We start from the raw sequence: 19286 nt of genomic DNA, 5'->3' as shown, positions 1-19286 counted from the left end.
ACAAATTAAAACACCTAAATTGCTTTCTATTCAGATAAAGACCAAAATTCCTAACCTATAGTCTTATAAGGCAACCTGCCAGGCTGTCCCCTACATCCTCTCCACTCTCATCTCCAACCAAGCTTCCCCTTCTCTCTTTTTTAGCCACGCTGACCTCCTCACACTTTCACCTGTGCATTATGCTTCCTCCCACCACACTGGGTCTAAATAAACAGTGAAGGGAATTTGGAGCATAGAATCCAACCTCTGTGGTTGGATGGGGATGGGGTCAGAAACAAGCTGATGGCCCCACAGCTCCCTTATGTCTGTGAGTCAGGACAAACAGAGCACGTGGGTCAAAGGGCTCAAACCACTCTGGCTATGTGACCCTAAGGATCTGGAAGGGACAATGTGGATACTGGAGATGAGCCAGAAGGTATTGTAATAAACGGAATTCCCATCACAAAGTGTCCTGAAAATATCCCATGATTCCCCCTGTGCTTCCCAGGCACTCATCCTGACTATTCCCAATCACACCCTGGAGTGCCAATAGGAAACATGACTGCTCCCTTACCCCACCAGAATCCTTGGAAAGACCTGCCTGTCCCTTTCAGCCTCCTTGACTTGGAGAAAGAGAACTAACGAAGTCTACTTTTCATTAGCCATGAGTCCGATTGGGGACGCCTTCCGGAACCACCTGCGGATGTTCCCTTCCCTGATCAATTGCTGCACAATTGACTGGTTCCAGTCTTGGCCCACAGATGCCCTGGAATTGGTAGCCAACACATTTCTAGAAGATGTGGAGCTCGATGACAATATTCGGATAGAGTAAGTGTTAGCTGCATTTTAGTACGGCAACCAAATATTTCAAATGAAAATCTAGATATTGGCTCTATTCTTGTTGCTGTTTCAAAACGTATCATTTTATGTAAAAAAAAGTCTTATATTTTTAAATCACATTTAGATATTTAATAAAACACCTTTGCTGATAAAGAATAACATTTCATTGTTCAGAATTGTCCTAGGGATGCACTGTTGTCATAACTATGAGAACCTGGATATAATACTATTGCTATTTCAATAGTCTTAGAGCATGCATTCTCAAGAGGGGTGATATTGCTGCCAAGGGGATGAAAACTGGTTCTTGTGAGGATTTTTTGTTATGAAAATAACTTTTTTTTTGTATAAAGCACAGATACACAAACAAAAAAAAAAGCACTGAATTTTGGCTACAGTAAGAGAAGGGTTAAGACTGTTGACCACTCTAGGTGTCCCATGAAGGCAGGGGTCATATCACCTTCTTGTATACTTCTGTATCCTTAGTGCCTAGCAAGTGCCTGGTACATAGTAGGTTCAATTACTGCTTATTAAATGAATGAATAGAAAATGAAGGAATAGGTAGCAGTCAGAATATTCATGGCTTTTAAGAACTTTGAACTTTGTTCTCTAGGTCAGAAGACCCTTAACCTGGGTCCATAGGCTCATGAACAGAATTCAGAGGGACAGTGAATGTGAGTGGGGAAAAAGTACATCTTCGTTTTCACTGACATCTAACTGATACTTTGTATTTCTTTCAACGAATGTAGGCAATAAACCCCAGAAGGATTGTGTGACTTTGTTACCAGTAGGAATCACAGTTATTTTCATAACTCACTCAGTCATTACAGATGCCCCAAATACATCATTTCCTTGAAAATGATGGTAGTTGTTAGATCTGCTGTCCAGTCTTACTATTTAATGCCACAGTCGGCAAATGATGATCCGTGGACCAAGTCTAGTTCACAGCCTATTTTCGTAAATAATGTTTTATTGGGCAACAGCCATGCACACTACAGTGGCAGAGTTGAATAGTTGCTCTTGAGACCATGTGGCTCACAAGGCCTAAATTTTTTTTTTTTTTTTAATTTTTGGCTGCGTCAGGTCTTAGTTGCGGCACGTAGGACCTTGGTTGGGGCATGCGGGATCTTTCGTTGCAGCACACGGGCTCTTTGTTGTGGCACACAGGCTTTTCTCTAGTTGTGGCCTGCAGGTTTTCTCTCTCTAGTTGTGGTGCACAGGCTCCAGGGTGCATGGGCTCTGTAGTTTTGGCATGTGGTTCCAGAGCACATGGGCTCTGTAGTTTGCGGCACACAGGCTCTCTAGGTGAGGCACGTGAGCTCAGTAGCTGTGGTGCGGGCTTAGTTGCCCCGCGGCATGTGGGATCTTAGTTCCCTGACCGGGGATCAAACCCACATCCCCTGCATCAGAAGGTGGGTTCTTTACCACTGGACCACCAGGGAAGTTGTCCCACAAAGCCTAAAATATTTACTATCTGGTCCTTACCAGGAAGAGTCTGCTGATCCCTGATTTAATGCATAAATAAAATCACACATATTACTATATCATAAATTTGGTTTTTAAAATATTTTGAAAACTCTTTCAACATAATTGGGTTCCTTTGTAACCCTCTATATATTATATTATGCATTTTAAAACATTATTCTGCAAAGTCCAGAGTCTTCACCAAACTGACAAAGGTTAAGAACTCCAGCTTAAGCCCTGGTGAGTCACAAAAGTGATTAAAGATAGAAATTACCTAATCAACGATCATTCTAGGAAGAATATATACTTCCCCAATCATTCTCGAGGCTCTGTTGACATGCTTCACAGAATTTGGGATTCTAGTAGGCCATAGTGAGCGGCTTTCTCACATCCTCACATCTGTGAACCGAGGCTGTACTGGATCTCTCTGGAGCACGTTGGGCCTGCCTGACCACCTTTGTGTCCTCGGCAGGGTCATCTCCATGTGCAAATATTTCCAGGAGAGTGTGAAAAAGCTGTCGCTTGATTATTATAACACACTTCGCAGACACAACTACGTTACCCCCACCTCCTACCTCGAATTGATCCTAACCTTCAAGACGCTCCTGAATAGGAAGAGGCAAGAGGTGGATATGATGAGGAACCGCTACCTGACAGGCCTGCAGAAACTTGAATTTGCCGCTTCACAGGTGAGCGCTGCCAAAATAGTACAGGGACAAAGGGGTCCAAGACCGATTGGATGCGGTAAAGCACTTGTTCAGGTGCAGAAGTCAAGGGAGCACCAAATAAAATAAAGACAGCCTCTGACCCTGTGCTCGCAGAACTCACCTCACTTGCTTGGCCTAAACCCAGCCCTGTCTATCTTTAAGATTTTGATGTTTTGTTCATCATGGATCTTTTTGAACTAATTTTAACTTTTTACAACATTACAGTAAAATACTATTTATCTTGAATACTGAGTTCTTTGGAGCCCCCTTAAATTTTGTGCCCAAGGCAAGTGCCTTACCCACCTCACCCCTGCCCCAGCCCTGGATACTCTCGTGGGGAACTGGGCAGAATAAGACAGTGGTTAAGAGCAGGGCCTGGACTCAAATTCCAGCTTTATAACTTATCAGCTATAGAACCTTGACGATGTTATTTCACCTCTTAGGGCCTAGTTTCCTCTTCTATAAAAAGAAGTGATAATAACAGGCTTCACTTCATAGGGCTATTATGAAGATTAAATGAGCTGACACAAGTGTAACCCTTAGCAAAATGCCTGGCATATAAATTAGTGATTGATTTGTGCTTGAGCCACTTGACACAACCATACTAAGGCATGGATTTTCAGCACCAATAAAGAACTAAGGAAGGGATATATGTATATGTATAACTGATTCACTTCGTTATAAAGCAGAAAGTAATACACCATTGTAAAGCATTTATACTCCGATAAAAACGTTAAAAAAAAAAAAAGAACTCAGGCAACTGAATGGTTTGCAGTAGGTTGACCTGTCAGTGAGTATAGCAGACCCACCAACATGCAGCACAGGGATGGGAAAGAACATCAGGGGTGCCTCTGTTGCTCTGCTCCTGCAGTTGCTGGGTCCACTTCAGGGTCCTTAGCTTTCAGAGAGATGTTGAAAACTGGAGTCTCTCCAGATAAGGGTGAGCAAACTGTGTTGAGCAGCAAAATGACCTGAGACAGTCTAGACCAGTAAGGAGAATGTGGTGCCAGTTAACATTACGTGAGCCCTACCACATGCCTGATGCTGTATAAGAGGAAGGTACTGTTACCACCACATTACGCACAAAGAGACCAAGGACCCAGAGAGGCCAGGCAACTTGCCCATGATCACACAGCTTCATGAGTAGCTGGTGCAAGTTGTGAGGCCAAAACTGAAACTTAGGTCTGCGTGACTGCAGAGTCTGTGTTCCTAATCAGGCCAGCATGCTATGCTTCTTCTCTCATGTGGGCTTTATGTGGACAGTGGGTTCAAGGTCATGAAACTCTCTTCAGGTAAGCATCTGAGCTGCCTTCCAAGGCAGAATCAGGACCAGTGGGGAAAAACTGCCCGGGGGTAAATTCCAGCTCCTTATCTGGAAATCTAGTGTGTTCAGCTGCCTGAAAAATGGCCCAGCTCCCCTGAGAGGTGGTGAGCTCCTCACCGTTAGGAGTGTTCAAACAGTGGCCAGAAAACTACTTGGCAGAAAACTACTTTTCTAGAGAGCATCAGACTGTTGGGAACAAATGGCCTTGAAAGTTCCTTCTATCCCAGCTCTCTCAGTCATGTATGATTCCTTCACAGCCTTAAAAAATGTAGAGTTTTTTTCCTCCTAACTTTCTTTTGTTCTGTCTTTCGCTGCCCCCAACACTAGAGTGTAGGCTCAATGCAGGAGGAATATCTTTTTTTTTTTTTTTTTTTTTGCTGTACGCGGGCCTCTCACTGCTGTGGCCTCTCCCGTTGCGGAGCACAGGCTCCGGACGCGCAGGCTCAGCGGCCATGGCTCACGGTCCCAGCCGCTCCACAGCATGTGGGATCCTCCCGGACCGGGGCACGAACCCGTGTCCCCTGCATCGGCAGGTGGGCTCTCAACCACTGCGCCACCAGGGAAGCCCCAAGGAATATCTTTTTTTAAGTGTTGTATCTTTAAAAAAATTTTTTGTTTACTGTTATATGTATAGTGCCTACCACAGAGCTTGGTAACTGCAACACATAGCATGAACTCAGTAACAAAATATTGAAAGATCAAAGAGAGAAACTCCAGCCAACAAATATGTACCCAGTACCATTAAAATCATTAGTATTTTCTGCGTGTGTCATAGGTTAGAGAATCGTTTCAACTTTTGGCAGCCATGCCATTTTCGGCATTGACGTAGCTGACCCTGCACCCCTCCCACCTTCCTCTCCTTGTTAGGTGGCCGTCATGCAAGTAGAACTGACTGCCCTCCAACCCCAACTCATTCAGACCTCTGAGGAGACCGCTAAGATGATGGTGAAAATTGAAGGGGAGACGCGAGAAGCCGATGCCAAGAAACTTCTGGTGCAAGCCGATGAAGAAGAAGCCAATGCTGCTGCCGCCATTGCTCAAGGAATCAAGGTATAAACTGTGAGAGAGAAGAAAGGGAGTCCGCATTTTCAGGGTTCATCTGTTATCTCACTAGAGCCTAACAAAATCTTGCAGGATATGCATGGTCATGCCCATCTTGCAGAGGAAAAATGTGAGGCTTGAAAGGATGCTTTCCCAGCATCACACAGCCAGTAAATGACACCTGGCTCTCTCCAGGAAGCATTACTGTTTTACAAATACTCTCCATCTCGCTCAGCGTCAGGTCCTATAAGCCCCAACAAGATCTAACCTTATCTCTTATTACTTTCCCCTCATTGACTCTTCTGGCCACACCAGCCTCCTAGCTATTCCCGCAAACAAACACAAGGCATGTTCCCATCCCAGGGCCCTTGCACTGGCTGTTCCCTCTGGCTATCTCCTTCACCTCAATCATGTTTTTGCTCAGATGTGGCTGGCATGTCATACGTGTGGAGTAAATATTTGTCACATGACAGATTGTTGAATCTAGAGGACCCCATTTGAAGGTAATTCTTATACCAAAGAAGAACAGTCCTGGGAAGGGCTTCACCTATATTCAGACATTAGAAGAAAATCTGATTAATGTTCATGTTATATATTTCCCGAAGCACTTTCAAGTATACGGTTCCATTATCACAATGACTTTGGACTTACTAATGACAGCCATCAATGTCTAGAAGTCAACAACACTGAGGTTCAGTGGTGAATTGACTTTGCAGAGCCGCACAGCTAGTTGGTGGGATCAGACTCCAAGGCTCTTGGCACTTAGCTGAAGATGCTTGTCCCTGTGTCTCCACTTAGCAGTTAGAAATTTCTTCTGACCATTCTTCAAACAAGAGCTTGCTTCCAAATAAAATGGTTTGCTTACATTGGTCGATTCTTTTTAAGCTAATGGATCATTTCTTTCCCCCGTAACAAGGATGATAAATGATGTCAGGAGTACTGCAGAGTTGATTACATTTCATCCGCAAGCACTGTGCTTCACACGCCTCAAACAGCCCTGCTGCTCTGTGCACTGCTAAGCCACAGAGGTCATTTTTATTTTATTTTTTGGGGTGTTTTTCTGGGGGGGCCTGTGTCAGGTCTTAGTTGTGGCCCACACGCGGGGTCTTCATTGTGCAGCGTGTGGGCTCCAGAGTGTACAGACTCACGCGCTTCTCTCTAGTTGTGGCTGGCGAGCTCAATAGCTGCGGCGTGCAGGCTTAGTTGCCCCACCCTGCGGCATGTGAGGTCTTAGCTTCCCGACCAGGGATGGAACCTGCACCCCCTGCATTGTAAGGCGGATTCTCAACAACTGGATCACCAGAGAAGTCCCCACAGAAGTCATTTTTAATTATAATTTTTTTAATCATAGAAACAAATGGTGTCATAACACATACAAAAGAATTTTTAAGAGCTCAACTTTAACACCTTTCCAATTTTCCAAGTTTTCCTCTACTTCCTGTTTATACACGTGGATAGTTCTGGTATTGCAATCATAGCATAATTTGCTATGCTTTTTAATTTCCTTTAATTTCCTTAACAGCTTATCACAAATGTTTTTCCAAAATGTCATATAATCATTTTAATGACCATTTTAAGTAGGTGCTTCACCTCTCAAGTGGCCATTCCCCTATTGGGCATTGAAGTCTGTTCCTTCCTGCCTTGCTTTCAGTGTTTCCAGAGTATCAACTGGAATCTCTCAACAGAGCTTTGGAGTTTTAAAAATGCAAATGCCCAGACTCCACCCAGACTGAATGAATCAGAATCTCTGGGTGTGGAGCCTGACCGTGAGGATGCCCTAAATGCTCCTCAGTGACTCTGATGCAGAGTCAGGGTTGAGAATCACTGCTAGAGTTTGTAACTCTAAATGTTACAATTAGAGGCCTTTTGAGTCACTTAACAAACAAACTTGCTAGAATCCAGGCCTCAACCTTAGGAAAGAAGCAGAGCTACCGGGCCACTAGTTGTCTGGCACATTATAAGAAAGTGACACAGAACTATCAATAATAGGACACCAGGGGCACCTGGGATGGTTGAAATCTACTGAGAATCCAAAGATGTAGCTGAGCCAATACCTGTAGTCTCCTCGGCCACCAAACCCTTTCTGAAGCTGGTCATGAGAAGCGGCAGGGGGCAGCTCTGGTCCTTCCCCTTGTCTTGCACTCTGGCACATATCCTAGGGCTGAAGAAGGGGCAAACTAAATTGCCCCTGGGACTGAGCCATTCTTACCATCCAAAGCAGGACGTTCCATTTTGATACTGGGGACATCTAACGTGGCTCATCTGGGGGTGGGGGTTAATATAAGGAAGCCAAATAAAACCTTGCTATAAATGTATAGGAAAAGCAGAAAACCTAAAATAAAGAATCCATGATATACACACGCGTGTATATATACACATGTGCACACACCTGTATGTAAGAAGGTGGAACCTCCTTTATTTTGTTTGCTTATCACAATAAACATGCAGGACATAGACTTCGACACATGCTACTTTTAACATTCTCTTTTGAAGTTTCACTTCAGTCATGGCTGTGTGATCAGTCCCTGCGCTGGGAGACTAACAGAAAATTCACTGAGTGGGGAGCCAGGGGCCTAGGATTGGAGCTTGGCTCGTTGACTAACCAGCTTTGTGACCTTGGCTAACTCATTTTCCCTCTCGAGTCCTCGTTTCATTGTTGTTGTTGGAGGAGGATTTGGTAATTGAACTGCTAAATGCAGTTGTATTTGCAGGGGATTGGGTCCAGCCCTCCCCACCCCACCCCACCCCCCGGCCCACCCCACAGATACGAAAATCCGCAGATGCTCAAGCCCCTGCCGTCTGCCCTCTGGACCCGTGGTTCCAAATCTACAGGTACAGAGGGCCAACTGTAATCTATGAAATTCTGAAATCTTATAATGTTAATCTTCCCTTTTTTAAAAAAAATTGAGATATAATTCACATACCATGAATATTCACCTTTTTAAATCATGCAATTCAGAGGTTTTAGTATATTCACAAAGTTGCACAACAATCACCACTATCTACTTCTAGAACATTTTCATTACCCAAAAAGAAACCTGTACCCATTAGCAGTCGCTAGCCATTTCTCCCTCTGCCTAGCCCCTGGCAACCACTAACCTACCTTCTGCCTCTGTGGATTTTCCTTTTACGCACATTTCATGTGAATGGAATCATAGAGGGGGTGGCATTTTGTGTCTGTCTGGCTGCTTTCACTTAGCATAATGTTCTCAAGGTTCATCCGTGTTGTTGCATGAATTGTCACTTCATTTCTTTTTATGGCTGAATAATATTCCATTATGTTAGCTTTGCTTTCAAACAAAGAAATAATGGGCAAAACATATACGGTCTCCTTTTCCCAGAACTCACTACCCAGCTCTAATCTCTATCCCCATTCCTCCTCCTGAAAGTCTTGCCTTAAACTCCACCCTGTCCCCAGCTCCACCCCTACCCCATCTCTGAGCTACAGTGCATCCCAGACCCTCACCCCATCTCTGACATTCTCCCACCCCCCATGCCTTATTCTTCCCCAAACTTGCCCTAATCCCCTTCCCATCTGTCACTCACCCCTAGGCTTCATTCTTTACTTCATCTTCTCAACCCATCCTTGATCAATGGGTATGAGGTCACTGACTGCATATATCTCTTGGGAATTCGTTAAAAACCAAAAGCATGATTTTTTTAAGATCGCAAAACAGGTAAATTCTCAAATGTCCAAGGCATCCAAACCACAGCTCCCAAATGCGTGCATGCTTCCCTGCTGCCTGTGAGAGCCACCCTCGCCATGCAAACCTCCGGGAGGGAGCAGTGTCCTGGAAGGACACTGGGGCGGGAGGCACCTCTTCTCCCTTCTGCTGCTTCCCCCAGGAGCAGAGCTTGCTTCACGCCCGGTGTGCCGGGCGCCAGGCACTCACCCCTTCTGTCTCTGTACCGCCTGCAGAACGAATGTGAAGGGGATCTGGCAGAGGCAATGCCGGCTCTGGAGGCTGCACTCGCTGCACTGGACACCCTGAACCCGGTAGACATCTCACTGGTGAAGTCGATGCAGAACCCACCAGGTCCTGTCAAGCTGGTCATGGAGAGCATCTGTGTGATGAAGGGGCTGAGGCCAGAGAGGAAGCCGGACCCTAGTGGCAGCGGTAACCACCCCACAAACCCGCACCCCTCCCGACCCAGCGGCCTGCACGGCCTGTGCTCCCCTGGCAGGAAGGCTGCCAGCACCCCCGCTCATCCGGCCCCAGGCCTGCAGGCAGTATCGTGGTGTCTTGGGGGAAATAAGAAAGGCACCAGGATGCGTGTGCGCTCACTTGTGTTTCTTCACCATCCTCTCTCCTCTCAGTCAGTAAGGAAAATGCAGCCATCTTTGGGTGAAGCCAAGCTCAGTCAAGGCCCCTGCCTACAAATCATTACAAAAATGAAGGTCATGGAGACAAGAGGACAGATAGAGAGCAAGCACACAGAGTAGTGTGTGGGTGAAAGGAAGAGAGAGAAACAGAAAGAGATAGAGAGAGAAAGATAAAGGAGAAACAGAAAAAGAGACAGACACAGAAAGAGATACCCAGAAGAAAAACAGATAAGAGAATGAGACAGAGACAGAGACAGAGAGATGGAGAGAAAGAGATAGAGACTGAGAAATAAATGGGGAGAGACCCAGACACCTAGACGCCTTCATATGCAAGCACATAGACACGAAGAGATCCTGAACAGGGAGAGGGAGGTTGGGAGGGAAAGAAATCAGGAGGGAGAAAGACAAAAGGTGGGGAGGTGAATGAGGGAGGGAGAGACTCTTAACCATGTCAGATACAGAGAGACAGAGAGAGAAAGATATGGGTGGGAGAGAGAAACAAACAAAAACAGGCAGAGAGACAGAAAAGCTGAAAGTGAGAAATGGAGACAGAGACCCCCAGAGATACAGAGACATACGAAAATAGAGAGTGAGTGGGAAGAAGAGACCAGAAAGAAGAGAGACAGAGACAGGGAGACAAAGACACACAGAGAGAACAGGAGAGGTCTGGGTTGGGGACGGGGTGAGGAGGAACAAGAGCTGCTGGTGAAGGATTAGAGGGAGAGAGGGGCAAGGGAGGGAAAGACTGAAACTGATGGGCCTGAGGAAGACAAGGAAACAGAAACTTAGAAGAGGAGAGAAAGGAATAGGGGAGGGAAAGAGGAAAGCTTATATAATCAGGCCTTAGAAGCATGAATAGGTGAAAATTCATTCTTAAAATCCAAATTAGATGCAGGATCTTGCAGTAAAACCAGTGTCTTAGAATTGAACAAGGACTTTATAAACCATCTCCAGTGATATTTCCTATCTTTTGAATCTTCGTATCCTTCAAACAGTCCTGCTGTTCCTCCATTCCTTCCGATGTGTTAGAAATTTCTGATCCCTCATTTGGGAGACTCTGGCTTCTGCTTCCCATTGTTTATCATTCCCTCTTCCTTGGCTGGTTTCAGGCCAAATAACACATGAAGAAATGCAAAGGTGATGAGGATTGACAAGCAGGGAGCAGACATTACAGGAGACTCCTCTAGGGAAGCAGCTGAGGTATAATCTGGCTGCACCCTGGAATCACCTGGCAGTTTAAAGAATGCTAAAGCCCCTGCCCCCACTCCTAGAGATTCTTATTCCTTTGGTCTAGGGTGTGGCCTGAGCATTAGTATTTTTCTTAAAGCTCCCAGGTGATTCTAAGGTGCAGCCAGGATTGAGAACTGCTGAGATACGCAAAGCATGGCCAGGTCACAAAAAATCAGTTCTCTTCCTGTATCATTGATGGTGGGCACAGGATGCATCATTCACCTTTCTTATTTTAAAATTGAAATGAATTTTGGGTACTATTCATGTAACCCACAGAATTTAGCCAGTACATTGGGACAGAGCAGAAGAGCAATTAAATTAGTTTTGGGTACCTTGAATTTAAACAAAGCAGATCATTTCCTAGAATGCAAACAAAAACTTTCATGGGAAATATTTCTTTGGTGTCTAAGCTTGCTTTAGGAATAGGACATATTTGACCTGTTGTACCTAATATGATATCTCAAGTACAATTTTTTTTGATGAGCCTGAACTTGGTAAGGGTTTATAATTACCTGAGTCAAAGAGTTTGACTTTTTTCTAACACATTAACAAAAGGAGCACTGCCCTGGGATGGGATCTGGGCTCACTCATTCATTAGTCAGCATGAAGGCTGCTAAGGTGAATAGGGCCCTGCTTTGTTTCTGGGCAGACCAAGGACAGCCTTCTGTTTTGTTGCAAGTCTGCAAGCTGCTTCCCCCACCCTCACTCTTTGTCTGGAGACAGCCTCACTCACTTACTCACTCACTAGAAGGACTGATTCATCACAAGGACAGCCTAATGCGCTCCATCTGACCCACTTCCCATATTTGAAAAAGAATATCAAAACACATAGCCATGGATCCGGTTGCCCTCTTCATCTGTGACTGGGATAAGGGGCAACATTCATTCAATACATACTGAAAACTGATAATTAGGCACTGTGCCAGATTGTAGTAAACACAGAAGGAGCATACAAATTTTTTCAAATGTGTACTTGATTTATTATATTATGTTAGTTTTTGAGTGTACAGCATAGTGACTCAAAATTACTTTAGATTATATGCCATTTAAAGATATTATAAGGGGACTTCCCTGGTGGCGCAGTGGTTAAGAATCTGCTTGCCAATGCAGGGTGCACAGGTTTGAGCCCTGGTCTGGGAAGATCCCCCATGCCACGGAGCAACTAAGCCTGTGCGCCACAACTACTGAGCCTGCGCTCTAGAGCCTGCAAGCCACAACTACTGAGCCCGTGTGCCACAATTAACGAAGCCCACATGCCTGAAGCCCATGCTCCACAACAAGAGGCCACCGCAATGAGACCATGCACCACAACGAAGAGTAGCACCCGCTCGCCACAACTAGAGAAAACCTGCGCACAGCAACAAAGACTCAGTGCAGCCAAAAATAAATAAATAAAATATAAATTTTTAAAAAAAAATTTAAAAAAAGATAAAGTTATTATAGGAATAAACCTACCTAAGGAGACAAAAGACCTATATGCAGAAAACTATAAGACACTGATGAAAGAAATTAAAGCTGATACAAACAGATGGAGAGATATACCATGTTCTTGGACTGGAAGAATCAACATTGTGAAAATGACTCTACTACCCAAAGCAATCTACAGATTCAATGCAATCCCTATCAAACTACCAACGGCATTTTTCACAGAACTAGAACAAAAAATTTCACAATTTGTATGGAAACACAGAAGACCCTGAATAGCCAAAGCAATCTTGAGAATGAAAAACGGAGCTGGAGGAATCAGGCTCCCTGACTTCAGACTATACTACAAAGCTACAATAATCAAGACAGTATGGTACTGGCACAAAAACAGAAATATAGATCAATGGAACAGGATAGAAAGCCCAGAGATGAACCCATGCACATACGGTCACTTTATGTTTGATAAAGGAGGCAAGAGTGTACAATGGAGAAAAGACACCTCTTCAATAAGTGGTGCTGGGAAAACTGGAAGCTGCATGTTAAAGAATGAAATTAGAACACCTTCTAACACCATACACAAAAAGAAACTTGAAACGGCTTAAAGACTTAAATGTAAGGCCAGACACTATAAAACTCTTAGAGGAAAACCTAGGCAGAACACTCTATGACATAAATCACTGCAAGATCCTTTTTGACCCACCTCCTAGAGAAATGGAAATAAAAACAAAAATAAACAAATGGGACCTAATGACACTTAAAATCTTTTGCACAGCAAAGGAAACCATAAACAAGAGGAAAAGACAACCCTCAGAATGGGAGAAAATATTTGCAAGTGAAGCAACTGACAAAGGATTAATCTCCAAAATATACAGGCAACTCATGCAGCTCAATATCAAAAAAACAAACAACCCTATCCAAAAATGGGCAGAAGACCTAAATAGACATTTCTCCAAAGAAGATGTACAGATTGCCAACAAACACATGAAAGGATGCTCAACATCATTAGTCATTAGAGAAATGCAACTCAAAACTACAATGAGGTATCACCTCACACCGGTCAGAATGGCCATCATCAAAAAATCTACAAACAATAAATGCTGGAGAGGATGTGGAGAAAAGGGAACCCTCTTGCACTGTTGGTGGGAATGTAAATTGATACAGTCACTATGGAAAACAGTATGGAGGTTCCTTAAAAAACTAAAAATAGAATTACCATATGATCCAGCAATCCCACTACTGTGCATATACCCTGAGAAAATCATAATTCAAAAAGAGTCATGCACCACAATGTTCATTACAGCACTATTTACAATAGCCAGGACATGGAAGCAACCTAAGTGTCCATTGACAGATGAATGGATAAAGAAGATGTGGCAAATATATACAATGAAATATTACTTGGCAAGAAAAAGAAATGGAATTGAGTTATTTGTAGTGAAGTGGGTGGACCTAGAGTCTGCCATACAGAATGAAGTAAGTCAGAAAGAGAAAAACAAGTACCATATGCTAACACATATATATGGAATCTAAAAAAAAAAAAATTCTGAAGAACCTAGAGGCAGGACAGGAATAAAGATGCAGACGTAGAGAATGGACTTGAGGACACGGGGAGGGGGAAGGGTAAGCTGGGACAAAGTGAGAGGGTGGCATTGACATATATGCACTACCAAATGTAAAATAGCTAGTGGGAAGCAGCCACATAGCACAGGGAGATCAGCTCGGTGCTTTGTGACCACCTAGAGGGGTGGGATAGGGAGGGTGGGAGGGAGACTCAAGAGGGAGGGGATATGGGGATATATGTATACGTATAGCTGATTCACTGTGTTGTACAGCAGAAACTAACACAACATTGTAAAGCAACTATACTCCAATAAAGATGTTAAGAAAAATAAAATGATGCCAATCTAAAAAAATAAAGTTATAATAAAATAGTGACTATATTCCCTATGTTATACAATATATCCTTGTAGCTTATTTACTTTATTCGTAGTCGTTTGTACCTCATAATCCCCTTCCCCTATATTGCTCCTCTCCCTCCCCTCTCCCCACTGGTAACCACTACTTTGTTCTCTATATCTGTGAGTCTGTTTGTTTTGTTATATTCATTAATTTGTTTTGTTTTTTAGATTCCACATACCAGTGATAACATACAGTACTTGTCTTTCTCTGTTGGACTTATTTCCCTAAGCATAATAGCCTCCAGATTCATCCACATTGCTGTGTGGCAGTATTTCATTCGTTTTTATGACTAAGTAATATTCTATTGTATATATATATACCATATCTTCTTAATCCCATCGTCTCTTGATGGGCACTTGGGTTGTTTCCATATCTTGGCTATTGTAAGTAATGCTGCCATGAACCTTGGGGGTGCATGTGTCTTTTTGAATTACTGTTTTTGTTTTTTCCAGATATATATCCAGGAGTGTAATTGCTGGATCAATTTTTAGTCTTTTGAGGAACCTCCATACTGTTTTCCATAGTGGCTGTACCAATTTACATTCCCACCAGTGTATTTGAGGGTTCCCTTTTCTCCACATCCTCTCCAACATTTGTTATTTGTGGTCTGTTTGATGATAACTGTTCTGACAGATGTGATGTGATACCTCACTGTGGTTTTGATTTGCTTTCTCTAATAATTAGCGATGTTGAGTATCTTTTCAGTGCCTGTTAGCCATCTGTATGTCTACTTGGGAAAAATGTCTTTTCAAGTCTTCTGCCCATTTTTTGGTTGGATTGTTTGTTTTTTAATATAGAGTTGTATGAACTGTTTATATATATTGGATATTAACCCCTTATTAGTCATATCATTTGCAAATATTTTCCCCCATTCAGTAGGTTGTCTTTTTGTTTTATCCATAGTTTCCTTTGCTGTGCAAAAGCTTTTAAGTTTCATAAGGTCCCATTTGTTTAGTTTTGCTTCTGTTTCCTTTGCATTAGGAGATGAATCCAAAAAAAATATTGCTATGATTTATGTCAAAGAGTGTTCTGCCTATGTTTCCTTCTAGGACTTTTGCGGTTTCCAGTCTTATATTTAGTTTTTAATCCATTTTGAGCTTATTTTTATATATGGTGTGAGAAAATGTTCTAATGTCATTCTTTACATGTAGCTGTCCAGTTTTCCCAGCAGCACTTATTGAAGAGGTTGTCTTTTCCCCATTGTATATTCTTGTCGCCTATGTTGTAGATTAATGGACTGTGAGTGTGTTTATTTCTGGACTCTCTATTCTGTTCCATTGATCTTTGTATCTTTTTTTTTGTATCAACACCATACAAGGAGTCAAGGACTGTGATACCTTCAGCTTTGTTCTTTTTTCTCAAGATTGCTTTGGCTATTCAGGGTCTTTTGTGGTTCTATGTATGTTTTAGGATTATTTATTCTAGTTCTGTTTTTGGTATTTTGATAGGTTTTTGCATTAAATCTATAGATCCCTTTGGGTAATATGGACGTTTTAACAACATTAATTCTTCCAATCCAAGAACGTGGGATATCTTTCCATTTATTTGTGTCGTTTTCAGTTTCCTTCATCAGTGTTTTATAGTTTTCAGAGTACAGGTCTTTCACCTCCTTGGTTAAGTTTATTCCTAGGTATTTTATTCTTTTTGACATGATTTTAATGAGATTATTTTCTTGCTTTCTCTTTCATTATTAATGTATAGAAAAACAACAGCTTTCTATATATTAATCTTGTATCCTGCAACATTATTGAATTCATTTATCAGTTATTTATTGGTTAAATTTAATTTATCAGTTAAAATTATTATTTTTCTTGGAGACTTTAGGGTTTTCTATATATAGTACCATGTCATCTGGAAATAGTGACAGTTTTCCTTCTTCCCTTCCCTTCCACTCCCTTCTGGGTGCCTTTTATTTCTTTTCCTTGTCCGATTGCTGTGGCTAGGACTTCCAATAATATGTTAAATAGAAGTGGCCAGAATGAGCATCCTTATCTTGTTCCTGATTTTAGAGGAAAAGCTTTCAGCTTTTCACCATTGAGTATGATGTTAGCTGTGGGTTTGTCATAAATGACCTTAGTTATGTTGAGATATGTTCCCTCTATACCAATTTAGATGAGCGTTTTTAATCATGAATAAATATTGAATTTTGACAGATGCCTTTTCTGCATCTATTGAGATGATCATGTGATTTTCATCTTTCCTTTGGTTAATGTGGTGTATCACATTGATTGATTTGTGGGTATTGAACCATTCTTGCATTCTTGGAATAAATCCCACTTGATCATAAAGTGATCTTTAGCTCTAAAGTGAGCCTCTTATAAGCAGCTCTAAAGTGAGCCTCTTATAAGCAGCAGTCTTGTTTTTTTATCCAATCAGCCATTCTGTGTCTTTTGATTGGAGCATTTAGTCCATTGACATTTAAAGTGATTATTGATAGGTATGTACTTAATTGCCATTTTGTTACTTCTTTTCTGGTTGTTTTTGTAGTTCTCAGTTCTTTTCTTCTTTTAGTCTCTTGTGGTTTGATCATTTTCTTTAGTCTTATGCTATGTTCCTTTCTATTTTTTGTGTATCTATTGTAGATTTTTGATTTGTGGTTACCATGGGGGTCATATATGTTGACCTAAATTGTATCTACTTGTCTTAAACTGATAGTCATTTAAGCTTGAACACATTCTAAATGAGCTATGTTTTTCTACTCCCCTCCCCCATGTTTTGTGTTTTTGATGTCATACTTTACATCTTCATGTTTATCCCTTAACTGTTTATTGTAGTTATAATTGATTAAACAATTTTTGTCTTTTAATCTTATTTAAGCTTTTAAGCTTATTTAAGTGGTTGATCCACAGCCTCTTCTATATATTTGCCTTCACTAGTGGGATTTTCCCTTTCCTATAAATTCTTACTTCTTGTTATAGCCTTTTCTTTTCCACTTAAAGAAGACATTTTAACACTTCTTTTAGGTTTGGCTAGTATTGCTGAACTCTTAGGTTTTGCTTGTCTGAGAAGTTCTTTATCTCTCCTTCAATTCTGAATGATAATCTTGCTGGTAGAGCATCCTAGGTTGTAGGGTTTTTCCTTTAAGCACTTTAAATATATAATTTCACTGCCTTCTGGCTTGCAAAGTTTCAGCAGGAAAATCAGCTGATAGCTTTATGGGGGTTCCCTTGTATGTGACTCTGTTTTTCTCTTGCTGCCTTTAGAATCCTCTCGTTAATTTTTGCTATTTTAATTATATGTCTTGGCATGGGTCTCTTTGGGTTCACCTTGTTTGGGACTCTCTGTGATTCCTGGACCTGGATATCTGTTTCCTTCTTCAGGTTCAAGAAGTTTTCATCCATGATTTCATCCAATACATTTCGCCCCTTTTCTCTCTCTTTCTTCTCCTTCTGGAACCCCTATAATTCAAATGTTGGCACATTTAATGTTATTCCAGAGATCTCATTCATTGCTTCCTATTTTTCTTCTTATTTGTCTTTCTTTCTGCTCTTCTGATTGGGTGATATCTGTTATTCTATCTTCCAGATCACTAATGTGTTCCTCTGTATCATCTAGTCTGGTGTTAATTCCTTCCATTGTGTTTTTCATTTCAGTTATTGTATTCTTAGCTCTGACAGGTTCTTTTTTTTTTTTTTTTTGCAGTACGCGAGCCTCTCACTGTTGTGGCCTCTCCCGTTGCGGAGCACAGGGGCCGGACGTGCAGGCTTAGCGGCCATGGCTCACGGGCCCAGCCGCTCCGCGGCAGGTGGGATCTTCCCAGACCGGGGCACGAGCCCACGTCCCCTGCATCGACAGGCAGACTCTCAACCACTGTGCCACCAGGGAAGCCCCCGACTGGTTCTTTTTTATATTTTCTAGTTCCTTGTCAAAATTTTCACTATGCTTATTTATTCTTTTCCCAAGTTCAGTTAGCATTCTTATTACTAATGCTTTGAACTCTTTATCTGGTAAATTATTTATTCCTGTTTCATTAGTTGTTTTTTAGGGTTTTTTCCTTGTTCTTTTGTTTCAAACATATTCCTCTGTCTTCTCATTTTGTTTAACTGTCTCTGTCTCTATGAAAGTACATGAAACAGTTACCTATCCCAGTCTCAAAGGAGTGTTCTTGTGTGGGAGTGTCCCTTTGCACTCTATGTGTGCCCAGTGGCTTTGGTGGAAGAGCTGAATCTTGAAGTGAGCATGGGTCACATCTTTCCCCAGGGTCTGCTGGCAGCTATCACCTTGGTGGGAAGGGGGCTGGAGATGGAGGGGCTAGAGCCAGAGCTGGGTGTGAGATGAGCCTTCTCCTGTGCTGAGTGGTCGTCACCACCCCGTCAGGGGCAGGGCAGGTCCCATGGTGCTGGAGCAGAAGCCCTGCGGGTTGGGTCCAAGCTGGTTCCATTCTCTGTAAATGTGTGTTCTCCCCCTCCCATCAATGGCACCTTTATCCCAGAGGGGAGCAGTTCTGGAGCGAGGGAGGCCAGAGCAGGCACCCTGTGTGAGCTAGGTGTGTGCTGGGATGGTCCCAGCACACCAGTCGGAGCTTCAGACAGCTCCTGATCCACTGCCTCCATGAGCTCCAGCAATGGATACCCTCATCCCATTAAGATGCAGTGCCAGGTCTGGACCAGCTCGGTCCACCCCCACCCCACCCCCACAAGTGCACACTCTCCGCAGCAATGGAAGCCTTCACCCTAGTGGGGAGCTACACCAGAGCTAGAGGAGCTGGGGCAGGCACTTGGTGCAGGCCGGGCACATACTGGGGCAGTGGTGGGAAGCTGGTCAGTGCCCCAGGCAGTTTCAATCTGCTTTCTTCATCGTGTTCCCGGGAGTAGGCAAGCTTGTGTGCACTCTTTATGAGTGGTGTCTCAGTTTGTCCTAAAAGTTCCACTGAAAAAAAAAAAATAAATAAAAATAAAAAAAAAAAAAAAAAAAAAAAAAAGTTCCACTGGTTTTCAAATCAGCTGAAGGAATTTATCTTCCTGGTGCCAGACCCCAAGCGTGCCCAATATGTGTT

The 19286-nt window shown here is 42.7% G+C and overlaps 1 protein-coding gene across 1 annotated transcript in view; it reads left to right on the top strand.

Annotated features, from left to right (window-relative positions):
• Positions 1-19286, top strand: part of DNAH3 (dynein axonemal heavy chain 3) — a 191511-nt gene that overhangs the window by 142913 nt on the left and 29312 nt on the right. The window contains exons 48-51 of the mRNA XM_033425952.2: positions 642-807; positions 2753-2969; positions 5179-5361; positions 9272-9470. Coding sequence (XP_033281843.2) covers positions 642-807; positions 2753-2969; positions 5179-5361; positions 9272-9470 — 765 coding nt within the window. The remainder of the gene's footprint in view (positions 1-641; positions 808-2752; positions 2970-5178; positions 5362-9271; positions 9471-19286) is intronic.

This window comes from Orcinus orca, chromosome 16 (assembly GCF_937001465.1).
Source record: "Orcinus orca chromosome 16, mOrcOrc1.1, whole genome shotgun sequence".
Lineage (NCBI taxonomy): Eukaryota > Metazoa > Chordata > Mammalia > Artiodactyla > Delphinidae > Orcinus > Orcinus orca.
This window is presented reverse-complemented; position numbering and strand designations above follow the sequence as displayed.